Here is a 15,457-nt window from a genome sequence, read left to right as displayed (position 1 = left end):
TCTCCCCCTCAGCCGCAGAGCTTGGGGCATGGCTTCGCTGGTCCCAGCGGCCGCCTCTGGCACAAGCAGCTGCCAGGGACCCTCTGTGGCCCCCAGGTCATGCTGCCTCTGCTGGCCCTGCTCGGGGCGGAAGTGTGGGCTCCTCTGGAGGTGAGCTGTGGAAGAATGGGGTCCACACGGTCTGTCTGGGGTGGGGGCCACACAAGGCGACCGATGAGCCCTGCACGCAGGGAGTTCCAGCACTAAGGAGTCTGAGAGCGGACGGGAACCTCCGGAGGGACTGATGCAGGAGGCGAGAATGCTGAGCCTCCTGGTCCGCTCAGATCTGCCCGGAGCAGTGGGAAGATGGGCGGGCCGGATGCTGGTGAGCGGGCAGGGTGTGGGGTCCCGAGCCGGCCTCGCTCCTGGTCTGAAGCGGAGCCCTGCCTGGGTTTCAGCAGTCTCCGCTCTCGCTCTCAGTCACTGACCCCTCATGGGTCTGGGTGTGTGCCAAGTCAACTCACTTCAATCATGTCTGACTCTTTGTGACCCATGGGCCGTAGCCCACCAGGCTCTTCTGTCTATGGGATTCTCCAGGCAAGAATACTGGAGTGGGCTGCCATGCCCTCCTCCAGGGGATCTTCCCCACCCAGCGATGGAGCCCATGTCTCTATGTCTCCTGCATGGCAGGCGGGTTCTTAACCAGGAGCACCACCTGGGAAGCCACACTTACAGGCCGAGATGAGCTCAGTCTTCTTCCACAGTCGTAGAGGTTTGCACAGTGTACAAGTAGCCCGACATGGAGTGAAGAATGGGCATCACCAAGACAAGGAGAGGTCCACTCATCTGGCCACCCAGAGACGGGACGGACAGCCCGTTACTGAATCTACAAGAGAGACTAGTTGCTGTGTTCTGTTACTGAACCTGCCAGGCACCCCTCTGGAGGGCAGAGCTGAAGAAGGGAAACCATTCTACCTGCAAAGCTGGTCCACATGAGATGTAGGGAAGACCTACAGCGTCTCTAACACACGGGTCACAGAGGCAGAGTGGGACGCTGCCATTTGTAAGTGGGGCCAGGAAGCCAGCAGAAGCGTGGGACCCCCTGGAGGACCCCACTGCACGCACTCGGTTCCTGCGAGGGGTGCAGAGTGAGGCCGTCGGCTCTGGATTTTCACTCTGGTGTGCACTGTTAATCAACTACACTCCAATATAAAAAAGAACAACTATATCCAGTTAAAAAAAAAAGGTCAACTAACTGGTTCACGTGATTGAGGGCCTCTGAGGGAAAGGGAAACTAACCTGGCTTTGCGGGATTTTCCTGGGATCTCCTCTATGCAACCTTGTCTATTCCCCTTTTGACATCTATATGCTACACAGTAACCACCAGAAATAGAAACACTGTAAACCAGCTACACATGTTAACTATAGGGTGGATTTCACTACCTTCATTCAAGATAGTTTAACCTGTTGGGTTATTTTTTCTTCAAAAGAAAAAAATCAAAGACAGAAGCACCAGATAACCCTAAAGTTGCATGCATTCATTCCAAACCCAAGCTGGGTGTGATCATCTGCAAGACACACCTGGCTCCCCAGACAAAAGCAGATGGGTCCGGGACTTGTAAATTTTATATTTATTATACCAAAATTATGACATGTTCATTTGTGCATTCTGCTTTAATATAACTCTCAGTATGTAAAGGATCTAACTGAATGCTTACACAATCATGCTGATTGTGGCAGCAGGAAGGAACACAATTAAAAAGTGTCTGCAAAAGGGGTGGGGGGGAAGAGGAGAGGAGGAGTGGCGGGTCAGCGGCCCCTGGGGGCAGGTCCCTCCCGGCGCCCTCAGGAGGGCTCAGGCGCATCAGTGGGAGACCCTGTGGGTGCGGGGGAGCAGGGGGGACCCGGGAATCAGCTGTTCAGTCTGTGTCCCTTACGCCAAAGCTACAAAACTTCTGAAGCATCACTATACAACATGGAGCTATTTACAATAGAAATTTCTCAATCAACGGTTCTCTCAGAGAAAATTAGTGAATCCCAGTGACTTCAGTCACCTGACAGAGTAAAACAACTCCTAGGAGTTAGTCTCCATATTCTACAAATGTCTATCATTTTCAAGACAAAAAAAACCCCCAAAAAACAAACGAGAAAACGTCTTCCCCCCACAAAGAAATAAAGAATTACAATATTATTAAATCATTTAAGCACTGGCAACCTGCCCTGCCTTCCACACAAACAGAACAACAAAAAAGCCATTTTAAAAAACATTACATTAACTGTTTCTCTGTAATATATTAAAACCTTTTGTTCTTCGTCTTTACATATCTGATATGTTAGGGGAAGAGGTTAACAAATTGAAATCATATGGGTAAAGCATCACTAGAAGAAAAGTGGTAATTATTATTATTTTTTTTTAAACGGCCAACAGAAAGGGGGCCTGCAGACAGCGGAGCCGTCTGGAGCTGGCAGGCGGCCCTGGTCTGCGGGGCCGGGGCGGGTCAGAGCGGCGTGTCGCAGCAGCAGTCCGCAGGCTCCGCCGGGCCCGGGCGCGGCGGCGCAGGGGGCGGCGCGGGAGGCCGCTGCTTCATCATCTCCTTCACCTCCTCCTCCAGCTCCGGGGGGATGATGAACTGGTCGTCGGGGTCGGGCTGCGCCGGGGCCGCAAAGTATCCGCCCGGCCTGCGCAGTGGCGCGTCAGTGGCCACCTCGATCACGTTGTGGCTGCGCTCCTGGGGGGCCACGGAGCCGTTTCCCCGCCGGCGCCCCATGGTCCCCGCGGCCCCGTCCGCGCGCCGCGCCGCGCCCGGCTCGTCCTCCGTGGCACCAGCGCCCTCGTCGGCGGCCTCGGGCGGCGGGCCGGGCGCGGGCGGCCGAAAGCGCTCCCCGTCCCTGGCGCGGCCGCAGTGGATGTCCACCGCCACCTCCACGCGGCTGCCGTTGCTGAACACGCCCTCGATGGGCTCCTCATCGTCGCTGTCCAGCCCATTGTCCGAGAAGGCGCTGGAGAAGGTGGCGCTGGACAGCTGCCGCTGGAAGGCGCCGGGCGCGCCGCCGGGGTGCAGCGCGCAGCGGGGCTCGCCGGGGCCGGCGGGGCTGCCCTCGCCCAGTGCGCCTGGTGGCGGCGGCTCGTCAGAGGCCGTGGAGCCCACCTCGCTGCTCATCTCCGACGTGGACAGCTCGCTGCTCATCTCGGAGGCCAGGCCGCTGCTGGAGGACGGTGCACCCAGCCCGTCCGCCGGCCGCTCCCGGACGGCCACGCCAGAGGCCGGCGTGAAGACACCGGGGCTGGGCGGCGGCAGGGTGGCGGCGGCGGCCAGCTCGCAGCAGCAGAAGCTGTCCTCGGGGACGCTGAGCTGCACGACCACCGCGCTCACGCTCTCGCGGCAGCCATAGCTCTGCGCCAGGGTGCAGAGCTTCTTGGCGGCGGCCAGCGCGTCGGGCACGCTGCGCGCAGCGCCCACGGCCTCTTCCACAGACAGGCTGTCCCACAGCCCCTTGCTGCCCAGGATGAAGAACTCGTCCTGCGGGCTCAAGGCCACGGACTGCACGTGCGGGCGGGGCACCACGCTGGGGTGCAAGAAGGTGTAGCCCAGGATGCGCGTGGATTCGGTCACTCCGTTCACTTTGCCGTCCTGGAAAGAGAGGGGTTGCCAAGCAGACGTTACCACCGAGAGTTGGGGGGCGGGGCTCCTGCATGGGGGAAGCTCCGGGGCCTGTCCGCCTCCTGTGAGGGTCTCCCGGCCACCAGTCAGAACCCGGGGCAGAAGCCCGCAGCAGGCAGGGAGCAGGAGGGACACGTGGAAAGCGCTTCATGCATTCCCTGTGTTGGGACCTGTCCGCTCCAAAGCACACGGTCACCTGGCTGAGTCAGCAACAGGGGCTATCAGCATCTCTGGGAATGCACAGGGGTCCAGGGAGGAAGGGCCTGCTGAGCCAGCCGGGGGCGGCAGACGCTCCCAGGCAGGTGCGATTCCGCGTGATGGCCCCCATCTCAGACCGCTGCCCACAGCCCAGCAACCAGCAGGCATAGCGTGGGAAGGTTCAGAAGTGAGCAGTTTTAAACTTGAGGCTGAAACAAACTGCTGGGGAAACCGCAGTGAGACTGGGTGGGGAGGAGTGAGTTGTTTGGAGAGGCAGACACGTATTCCACGAGAAATGCGGCTCCTGTAACCCCTGAGCTGACTTTTCTGGCAGCAAATGCAGACGATGACACCTCCCGCTTCAGTCCAGCTGGGTTCCCACCATCTGAACTGTGAACTAAAACTTTCCAGTTTGCCAGTGAAAAACTTTTACTCTGAGGCTGGAACGAGGAGCCCACGGTGTACCTGCTTGGTTCTTTATTCTTCAAGTTCTTCAGTGGAAATGGTTAATCTCCGCACCGTGTACTGCTGAGCACGGAATTCAATACACAGGTAATAACCTAACACACTCCCTTCTGAGACTCCCTGCATGGTATCTAGTGTCCACCCTAGTCCTCTCTGCTCTCACAACAGGAAGGGGACTGGACTCGACAGGCAGACTCCTTCCCCAGACTCCCACGGGAGATCCCGAGGTGTCTTCCTCACGGCCCTGGTCGGAGCCGTCCTGGAGTCAGTCTTTCTGTACCGACTGCAGACCTCCACCATGGTCCACCTGCGCATCACACGGCTCCTCGGGCTTTATCGACAAGATGAGGCTGGCCGACACCTGTGGGCAGACGTGCGTCTACACGGGAATCACGTCGACAGCACCCGCCCGTTTCCGGCACAGAGGTGACCCACACTGCAGGATGAACGTGCGAACGGTGCCCAGTGCTTCCAGCCCGTTCTGGAGGCCGTGCCGCAGCCCCACGGCTTTTCTCAGCGGGCCACAGACTGTGCTGTGGGGCCGCCCTGCACCGTGGGGGCTCAGAGGGGCCAGCCCGCACCGTGGGGGCTCAGAGGGGCCGCCCTGCACCGTGGGGGCTCAGAGGGGCCAGCCCGTGCCATGGGGAGCTCAGAGGGGTCAGCCCGCACCGTGGGGGGCTCAGAGGGGCCACCCTGCACCGTGGGGGGCTCAGAGGGGCCGCCCTGCACCGTGGGGGCTCAGAGGGGCCGCCCTGCACCGTGGGGGCTCAGAGGGGCCAGCCCGCGCCGTGGGGAGCTCAGAGGGGCCAGCCCGCGCCGTGGGGGCTCAGAGGGGCCAGCCCGCACCGTGGGGGGCTCAGAGGGGCCGCCCTGCACCGTGGGGGGCTCAGAGGGGCCGCCCTGCACCGTGGGGGCTCAGAGGGGCCGCCCTGCACCGTGGGGGGCTCAGCGGCGTCCCTGGCTTCTACCTGGGCTTCCCTGGTGGCTCAGATGGTAAAGAATCTGCCTGCAATGCGGGGAGAAACCGGGGTTTGATCCCTGGGTCGGGAAGATCCCCTGGGCAAGGAAATGGCAACCCACTCCTGGAGAATCCCAGAGACAGAGGAGCCTGGCGGGCTACAGTCCATGGGGTCACAGACAGTCAGACGTGACTGGGTGATTATCACACACGCACATATACGGGCTTCTACAGGCTAGGTGCCAAAAGCACGCACTCTCCACCCCAGTTGTGACAACAAAAATGTCCTCGGACATTACCAAGTGTCTGTGGTGTTGACCGTGGAATGGCCCCTGGTTGAGAACCCCTCACCGCCTTATCCGAGTGCAGCAGGAGGCACGAACTGAAGTAACAACTAGTTAATTTACACTGATATGTACACTGGCCTTGGGAGGACTCACCACGCCCACTTCACCCAGGAGGACACCGAGGTGTCGAGGTTGAAAGGTGACGGCCTGCAGGCATCAGAGCCAGGAAGACAGGAGGGCGGGTAGTGTGACCTCTGCGGGGTCTGAGCCCCACTGCGGGCGCCCCAAGGGGGGGACGGGGTGACCGCCCGCCCTGACATGGAGAGGCCGCTGGGCCTGAGCCCCTCTGCGGGCGCCCCAAGGAGGGGATGGGGAGACCGCCTGCCCTGACGCAGAGAGGCCGCTGGGCCTGAGCCCCTCTGCGGGCGCCCTGAGGAGAAGACGGGGTGACCGCCCGCCCTGACGTGGAGAGGCCGCTGGGCCTTAGCCCCTCTGCAGGCGCCCTGAGGAGGAGATGGGGTGACCGCCTGGCCCCCAGGTGGAGAGGCCGCCAGGCGCCCGCCCTAATGTGGTGAGGCCGCTGGGCCTGAGCCCCTCTGCGGGCGCCCTGAGGAGGAGATGGGGTGACCGCCTGGCCTGACATGGAGAGGCCGCTGGGCCTGAGCCCCTCTGCGGGCGCCCTGAGGAGGAGATGGGGTGACCACCTGGCCCCCAGGTGGAGAGGCTGCTGGGCCTGAGCCCCTCTGCGGGCGCCCTGAGGAGGAGACGGGGTGACCACCTGGCCCCCAGGTGGAGAGGCCACTGGGCCTGAGCCCCTCTGCGGGCGCCCTGAGGAGGAGACGGGGTGATCGCCTGGCCCCCAGGTGGAGAGGCCGCCAGGTGCCCGCCCTAATGTGGAGAGGCCGCTGGGCCTGAGCCCCTCTGCGGGCGCCCTGAGGAGGAGACGGGGTGACCGCCTGGCCTGACGTGGAGAGGCCGCTGGGCCTGAGCCCCTCTGCAGGCGCCCTGAGAAGGAGACGGGGTGACCGCCTGGCCCCCAGGTGGAGAGGCCGCTGGGCCTGAGCTCCTCTGCGGGCGCCCTGAGGAAGAGACGGGGTGACCGCCTGGCCCCCAGGTGGAGAGGCCGCTGGGCCTGAGCCCCTCTGCGGGCGCCCTGAGGAGGAGACGGGGTGACCGCCTGCCCTGACGCAGAGAGACCGCCGGACCTGAGCCCTACTGCGGGCACCTGAGGAACAGATGGCCCCGACGCAGAGAGGCCTTCAGCCCTGTTCTGTATTCTGGACGTTGTAATGTCCCAGACAAATCACACACAGTCTGGTCTGTGATGCTATGGATTTGGATCTGGAATCTCGGCTCAGCTTTGGTGTTTACAGGACGCTGAGGGAGACGCTCCCCGGCTGTTCTCAGCCGCCTCCTCCCGGTCTCCCCCGCCCCGAGGAAGACGCCCTCACCTCGGTGACGATGGCCTTGTGCCGTTTGAGCCGCCTCAGCTCCTCCTCGCAGCTCATGACATACGACCTGGACAGGGGCAGTGGCTTGCCATTCCGGCACAGCACCGCCCGGCACTTGCCCACGTTGGCGGAGGTCAGGGTGAAGGGCCCTCCCGGGTCCACGGGGTCATGCCTGATGTGACAAAGGACGGCAGCGCCTCCGAGTTTCTGCCCGGCCGTGCCCAGCTTCCTGGAATACAGAGACGGTGCTGAGCGCCCACACCGCTGCCAGACGGCCCCACGGGGCAGGGAAGCAGAGCTCGGGGGAAGAGCCCACGGGACTGGATGCACACACGGGCACACACGTGGGGTCTGCTCCCGGCTGGGCGGTGCCGCTCTGCCACGCAAAGTCGAGGAGCCGCTGAGGGATGAAGAGTCCTCTCCCGGCTCGGTGTGGCCTGCGGCGGCCGAATCAGCACGGCCAAACCAGTGGGGGCAGCCGTGTCTCCCCCACCCCTCTGCTCCCGAGAGGGCCGGGAACCACCGCACAGGGGCAGGCGTGCACACCCACCGACGCATCAGAACGGCTGATCACCCCTGTCCCATAGGCTGCTTGCGGGTAGGAGCCTTCACACACTGGGTCATTCATGCTCTGGTCCTACACAGTGCGACTCCCTGGAGGAATGAGGTCTATCCTCAAATATTTACAGAAAAGACCATCTAATGACGAGCTCCAAAGTGCTCTTACTCGCCATGAGTTCATCACGCACTGAATATACAAGACACCTGCAAGTGTTGGCAATCAAAAGGCGCTCAGACCCCCGCCAGCAAGGCCCGAGGCTGGCAGAGCCTCCAGACTGAGCGTGGGCACGGCAGGAGCAGGGAGGGCCAGATGGACGGACCCCACTGTTCACGAGGGCAGACCCTGTAGGTCAGGCCGGGGTCACCACGGATGGAAACAAGGGCGGCCTGATCACAGGCATCAGGATGCTGGCAGAGCAGACACACGCTTCTTGCAAGGACTGCGAGCATCGCCACACGCCCTGTATCCCACTAACCCACAGGGAAAACAAGGCAGGAAGTGACGCGAAGACAGGTGGATGGCGGGGGCCTCTGGACCCCAGCTAGGGCACGTCTAGGCCGTTGGCTCCAGACTCCGCCAAGGCAGCACGGCTTCCCTGCTGTCAGAGGCCGTGACTCCGCCAGCCAAGCCAGAGCTTGGGCTGTCTCTGGGGGAAGTGCAGCCAGCGACCAGGGTTTGAGGGTCTCAAGTTCTTAACTCTGACCCAGTACTTGGGGTCCATAAAGAGCAGGCCTCTTTGGGCTGTGTGAACGGTCTGTTCATGTGGTGTGTGTGTGTATAATATGTGTTTGCTTTTTTCTGAAACAAGATGGTGGTCAAAACAGAAAAGTAGACAGCTGTGCAGACAGACGTCACTGTCTTACACCTCTCGGCATTAAGGCACTTAGAACAATGACTGGTATATATTAAGGGCTCACTAAACATTAGCTGTTATCAGCATCGATTATTAACTGCACATGCCCACCGAGGTGAGCTGCGGCACAGAACCTCACTGGGACGCCTCTACTGAGTTCTCTAGGAGTCCTCATGCCTGGGGGAACTGTCAAGGCTTCTCTGGGGCAGCATTCCTCAGAGGACACTTTTTCTAGCCCTGCCGCAAAGATATTTCCTCTGGCAGATTATCAAGGGAGAGAAAAAGAAGAGAAGCAGAAAAGATCGTCACTGTTCCCATGACCTTTGAAGCACTCTCTGCTTTCTGGTCCCACAGGAGCAAATGTTTGCAGTACAATACCAATAGGCACGTCCTTCACAACCTACAAAGCTCCAAAGTGACAGAGAGAGAGCAAGGCTGTGAATGTGGGAATACTTATGACATTCAGCCCTCAGAGTTAGAAACAACATTCCACAACTTCCATGGTGACCAGAATCTCTAGGGAAAGGCCTACAATCCTTCTAGTAACGCTGTCTTGAACGGGGCTTCCCAGGTGGCTCAGTGGTAAAGAACCCGCTGCCAATGCAGGACATGCAAGAGACGTGGGTTCGATCCCTGGATTGGGAAGATCCCCTGGAGAAGGAAATGGTAACTCACTTCAGTAATTTTGCCTGGGAAATCCTATGGACAGAGGAGCCTGGTGGGCTGTACAGTCCATGGAGTTGCAGAGAGTTGGAAATGACTGAGCACAGGCATGCACATGCACACACGTACACACCCACCATCTGAAGAATGATTTAATTCCTGGCCTTTTAAAATCTGATCACGAGCAAGAATAAGAAAACCCGCAGCAGGTGCTCTAGGTTTTACCTTTGCATAACGATGAATGTGTTGACCATGTATTCTTCTTCGTTTCTTGTTTTCTGCAGCTCTTCTGCCAGAATGTCACTCATGGTGCACTGGAGAAGGGAGGGCACCTCCACATTGCGGTCTCCGTCAAACACGCCGTACAGGGCCTCCCGGCTGTCACAGAAGTTGTTCACCGACAGCGCCGCAACACACAACCTGCAAAGCAAAAGTGCTTCTGTGCCGACTCAACTCATCTTTCCTTCTCCATGCCCAACCCAACTGTGGTTCTTCTCCCATTTGCTTAATCCAGTCTTGTCTCTTTCTTCGTGACTCTGAGTAGATTAAGAATAGGTAATACTTTGGCTACTTGATATGAAGAGCCAACTCATTAGAAAAGACCCTGATGCTGGGAAAGACTGAAGGCAAATGGAGAAGCAGGTGTCAGAGGATGAGATGGTTAGATAGCATCACCAACTCAATGGACATGAATTTGAGCAAACTCCGGAAAATAAAGGAGAAGAGGAGCCTGGTGTGCTGCAGTCCATGATGTGGCAAAGAGTTGGACACGACTCAGTGACTGAACAACAACAAGACTAAACCCCAGCTAATTTACATCAACTAATTTGTAAGTGAAGAAAAATGAGCACATATTTATGCTTCATGGCTTTCCCCCACTCTTTTCTTCTGATGATTTTATTTTTAAATAGAAAGAAAGATTTTGAAAGAAAGACTGTAAGAGGCATGGGGAATAACACCAGATTATAAACGCATATGTCCACATTCATTCACAAAACATTTATAAAGGAAAACTTCCACAAGGAGCAAAAACGGAGTCACCACTGAAACACTGGGAAGAGGAGGGGAAACATGCACACCAGCGGGAGGAGGGCCACACGCGGCGCTCGGGGGACCCGCAGTCCTTCCACTTAGGCTGCGTCCGTGGGGCTCCGTGTCCCACACACACTCCAGAACGGGCAGCGCGGGGAGAAACGAAAAGCCGTGGCATTAGTAAGCGGGGAGATGGCTTCAGGCAGCCTAACACACAAGGAATTGGAGTCTTCAGAAGAGAAGAGAGACAGGCGGAAAAACATTTTGAAGAATTAACAGATAAAAATATTCAAATCTGATGAAAATGACAAGAAGCTCAACAAATAGCAAGCGAAAGCAAGTAAAAAAAAGCCTAACTGAGGCACATCAAACTGCTGAAGAGCAGGGATGAAGGCGGGGGTGGGGGCAGAGGGACAGCAGAGATGGCAGAGCTCTCGTCAGAAACTGCACGGGAGGCGGGGGACGGGCAGCAGCGTCTTCAAGGACTCACAGAAAGACCGTCACGCTTGCTTTCTGAACAGTGAGAACAGCTTCCGAAAGTGAAAGTGAAAGACAGACATTTTCAGATGCACACACCAAAAGACGGCACTACAAGAAGTAGGAAACAGGCGGAGCAGAAGAGAACGGCCCCGCCAGATGGAGTCGGGCTCCACTCAAGAGAATGCAGCGCGTCGGAAATGACGAAGAGCTCAGTACATGTAAACGTCTTCTTTCTCTTATTTTAAAAGTCACGTTAGGACAGCGGTTCTCGGGACTTCCCTGGCAGTCCATGTTCAGACTCGACGCCTTCACTATGCGGGGCGCAGGCTTGACCCCGCGTTGGGGAACCAGGATCCCACATGCTGCAGGGTGCAGCCAAAAATCAAGCGAAAGGACAAAACAGTGGCTCTCAGCAGGGGACACTCCACCCCCCGGAGTCATCTTTGCTTGTGATGACTGGCATCGAGGGGTAGAGTCGAGGGTGCTGCTAAATACCCTAAAATGCAGAGGACACCCCGTCCTCCCCTGCTCTCCAACGACAAATAATTATCTGGCTCAAAATGTCACTAATACTGAAGTTGAGAAATACTTTGGGAAATAACTTTAAAATAAAAATTATAATAATATATCCTGGGGTTTATAACAAAAGCAGAGGTAAAACATGAGAATAATGGCACAAAGACGAGGAGGGGGAAGTGGAAGTACACAACGTAAGCTTCTCATCACACATACGAAAGGATGCTACTCCTCAAAGGTAAACCGTAATGAACAAGGTCAAGGTCATACTACAGACCCGAAACAAACCACACACACACACAGAGGAGAACCAATGGGAACAAATACAAGAGATAACAAGGAATAAGAAATAACCCAAAAGAATGAAGAAAGAATCAAGAACAGATGAGACAAACAGAAGACAACTATTATTAAACTGGCAGATTTACGCCTAACCACATCAGTATTTTATTAAATATAAAAATGGACTAGACACTACCCAAAAAGATTCAAATTATATTAAAAAGTAAGACTTAAACATATGCTGCTTATAAGAAATATACTTTAAACATAAAGAGACAAATAGGTTAAAAGCAAGAAGGATTAGAAATGATATACACTGGCCCCCTAAACAACACAGGTTTAAACTGCATAGGTCCACTTATATGTTAATTTTTCCCCTCTAATACTACTATAGTCCTATGCAATCTCTGCAAATGCGGAACCTTGGCTATAAAGGGCTAACTATATAAAGCGATGCATGGATTTCTGATGGTTGGTTGGTGCCTCTTAATCTGAAGTAGTTGAAGGGTCAACTATACTATGCTAACACTAAACAAAAGGAAGCTAGAGTAGCTACATTAATATCAGACAAAATATATTTCAGCATGAAGAACATTACAGAAATAGTTATTTTATAGTGATTAAAGGGTCAGTTCATCACAAGACTGTAACATTCTAAATGTTTATGCACTTAATAACAGAGCTTTGAAATACATGAAGCAAAAACTAAGAGAATCACAAAGAGAAAGACAAGCCTGTAATTACAGTCTCTCAGGCACTGACAGAAAAGTAGACAGAAAATCAGTAAGGACAGTCAAAGCTTGAACAACATTTTCAACAAACTTGATCTAAATAACAACCTACCCAATTTTTTTTCAAATGCACACAAAATATTTACCATAATAAATTGTATTTTGTGCCAGAAAATGTCTTAATAATTTTAAAAGATTCAAGTGATTCAAAGTATGTTCTCCAACCACACTGGGAAAACTGCTTAGGAGGAAATATATAGCTCTAAATGCTTAGAATATTAATACCCTAAGCTCAAATCAGTGACCCAAACTTATACCTTAAGAAGCTAGAAATTTATAAGCACAATAAATCTAAACAAGCAGATAATAATAAAAATAAGAGCAGAAGTCAATGAAATAGAAAACAGAAAGACAACAACAACAAAAAATTCAAAGAAACCAAAAGCTGGCTCCTTGAAAATTATCAATAAAACTGATAGACCTGAAACCAATTTGATCAGGATAAAAAGACAAATGAAAAATATATCAGGAGAGAAGGGAGAGACATTACTACAGATCCTACAGATAGCAAAAGGAGAATAATGGTATATTATAGCCAACGTCTGAGGAGGCCTTACAAACAGCTGTAAAAAGAAGAGAAGCGAAAAGCAAAGGAAAAGGAAAGATAGACCCATTTGAATACAGAGTTCCAAAGAATAGCAAGGAGAGATAAGCCTTCCTCGGCTATCAATGCAAAGAAACAGAGGAAAACAACAGAATTGGAAAGACTAGAGATCTCTTCAAGAAAATTCTCCAAGCCAGGCTTCAGCAATACGTAAACCGTGAACTTCCAGATGTTCAAGCTGGTTTTAGAAAAGGCAGAGGAACCAGAGATCAAATTGCCAGTATCCACTGGATAATCGAAAAAGCAAGAGAGTTCCAGAAAAATACGTATTTCTGCTTTACTGACTACACCAAAGCCTTCCACTCTGTGGATCACAATAAACTGTGGAAAATTCTGAAAGAGATGGGAATACCAGACCACCTGACCTGCCTCTTGAGAAACCTGTGTGCAGGTCAGGAAGCAACAGTTAGATCTGGACATGAAACAACAGACTGATTCCAAATAGGAAAAGGAGTACGTCAGGGCTGTATATTGTCACCCTGCTTGTTTAACTTATATGCAGAGTACATCATGAGAAACACTGGGCTGGATGAAGCACAAGCTGGAATCAAGATTGCTGGGAGAAATATCAATAACCTCAGATATGTAGATGACACCACCCTTATGGTAGAGAGTGAAGAGTAACTAAAGAGCCTCTTGATGAAAGTGAAAGAGGAGAGTGAAAAAGTCGGCTTAAAGCTTAACATTCAGAAAACTAAGATCATGGCATCTGGTCCTATCACCTCATGGGAAACAGATGGGGAGACAGTGGAAACAGTGTCAGACTTTATTTTTGGGGGCTCCAAAATCACTGCAGATGGTGACTGCAGCCATGAAATTAAAAGACGCTTACTCCTTGGAAGGAAAGTTATGACCAAACTAGATAGTATATTAAAAAGCAGAGACATTACTTTGCCAACAAAGGTCCGTCTGGTCAAGGCTATGGTTTTTCCAGTGGTCATGTATGGATGTGAGAGCTGGACTGTGAAGAAAGCTGAGCACCAAAAAATTGATGCTTTTGAACTAAGGTGTTGGAGAAGACTCTTGAGAGTCCCTTGGACTGCAAGGAGATCCAACCAGTCCAACCTGAAGGAGATCAGTCCTGGGTGTTCACTGGAAGGACTGATGCTGAGGCTGAAACTCCAATACTTTGGCCACCAGATGCGAAGAGCTGACTCATTTGAAAAGACCCTGATGCTGGGAGGGATTGGGGTCAGGAGCAGAAGGGGATGACAGAGGATGAGATGGCTGGATGGCATCACCGACTCGATGGGCATGAGTCTGAGTAAACTCCGGGAGCTGGTGATGGACAGGGAGCCCTGGCGTGCTGCAATTCATGGGGTCGCAAAAAGTTGGCAGGACTGAGTGACTGAACTGACTGACTGATGGCCAATAAATTTGAAAACTAGATGAAAATGGATAAATTCTTTGACAGACATAAATTACTAAAGTTCATTCAACAAGAGAGAGATAATCCTATATTAAAGAAATCATATATTTAGTTATAAACCAAAGAAAACTCCAGGCCCAGGTGGAATTCATTGGCAAATACTACCAAAAATTTAGGAAGAAATAATATCAAGGCTATAGAAACTCTTCCAGAAGACTGCAGAATCCTGAAGACAAAATACTCCTCAACTCAGTTTATGAGGTGAGGCCCGCATCACCCTGATATCAAAATCAGACACCACAGGAGAAAAATTACTGTGAATACAGACATGATCAACAAATTAGTAGAAAACTGAGCCCAGCAGAATATAAAAAGGTAATACATCATGACCACATGAAACTTATGCTGAAAATGCATGGTGGATTCCACATTTTAAAATCAATACAATTCATTATTTCAACCGACTAAGACAGGAAAAAAATGTGATCACCTCAACTGATGAAGAAAAAGCCTATGACAAAAAATCTGATACACATTATAAAAACTCTTAGCAAACTAGGAACAGAAGGGACTTTCCTAACGTGATAAAGGGAGTGTGCGTCTCCTCTAACATACCTGTCACACTCCCAGAGAGAGAGGAGGGGACGGACGTGTCAGACCCACAGTGTGACTTCCGTTCTGTTTTCTGACCCAGGGAAAAGCAGTCAGCATGGCAACCACAGTCCCACCTTTTACTTTCCATGAAGGAAAGCTAGCCAGCAGGCCTCAGTCCCAGATGCCCGTTAGAGTCGCCTGGGGGAGATTTTAAAGCGTCCTGATTTAACGGTCCTCGGCAGGAGAATGCTCTTTAAAGTTCCTCGCCTGGTTGATTCTCATGGGCAACTCGGGTTGAAGGCTGTTGGTTTTCATGAGGTCGTCCTCCACTTCCTGTCCCCCCGCACCCTGCCTGCTCTGAATATTTTGTGCTCTTACACCTCCGCTAGTGAAACGACGCCTATTCCGAGTTACAGGAGCCTTTGCTTCTCTGCTGCCGCTGCTCAGTCGCTCAGTCACATCTGACTCTGTGTGACCCCATGGACTGCAGCCCACCAGGCTCCTCTGTCCATGGGATTCTTCAGGCAAGAAGACTGGAGTGGGTTGCCACTGCCCTTCTCCAGGGGATCTTCCCAACCCAGGGGCCACACCTACGTCTCCTGCAATACAGGCGGATTCTTCACCCGCACTGATTATCAGCACCCTTCATAAAAAGCAAGTCTGAAGAGCAGGATTATGATTCTCAAGAAACCAACATCTGCATGTGAGACA

At 53.4% G+C, this 15,457-nt stretch overlaps 1 protein-coding gene across 2 annotated transcripts in view; it reads right to left on the bottom strand.

The window, feature by feature from the left end:
* Positions 1–1,624: 1,624 nt before the first annotated feature.
* Positions 1,625–15,457, bottom strand: part of PHLPP1 (PH domain and leucine rich repeat protein phosphatase 1) — a 221,767-nt gene continuing 207,934 nt past the window's right edge. For both annotated transcript variants that reach the window (XM_065932864.1, XM_065932863.1), the window contains 3 exons: positions 9,304–9,498; positions 7,001–7,229; positions 1,625–3,611 (listed from right to left, as the gene is read on the bottom strand). In XM_065932864.1, coding sequence (XP_065788936.1) covers positions 2,478–3,611; positions 7,001–7,229; positions 9,304–9,498 — 1,558 coding nt within the window. In that variant the 3' untranslated portion in view covers positions 1,625–2,477. The remainder of the gene's footprint in view (positions 3,612–7,000; positions 7,230–9,303; positions 9,499–15,457) is intronic.

This window comes from Muntiacus reevesi, chromosome 4 (assembly GCF_963930625.1).
Source record: "Muntiacus reevesi chromosome 4, mMunRee1.1, whole genome shotgun sequence".
Classification (NCBI taxonomy): domain Eukaryota; kingdom Metazoa; phylum Chordata; class Mammalia; order Artiodactyla; family Cervidae; genus Muntiacus; species Muntiacus reevesi.
Note: the sequence above shows the minus strand (reverse complement) of the source record. Positions and strands in the feature narration are given on the sequence as shown.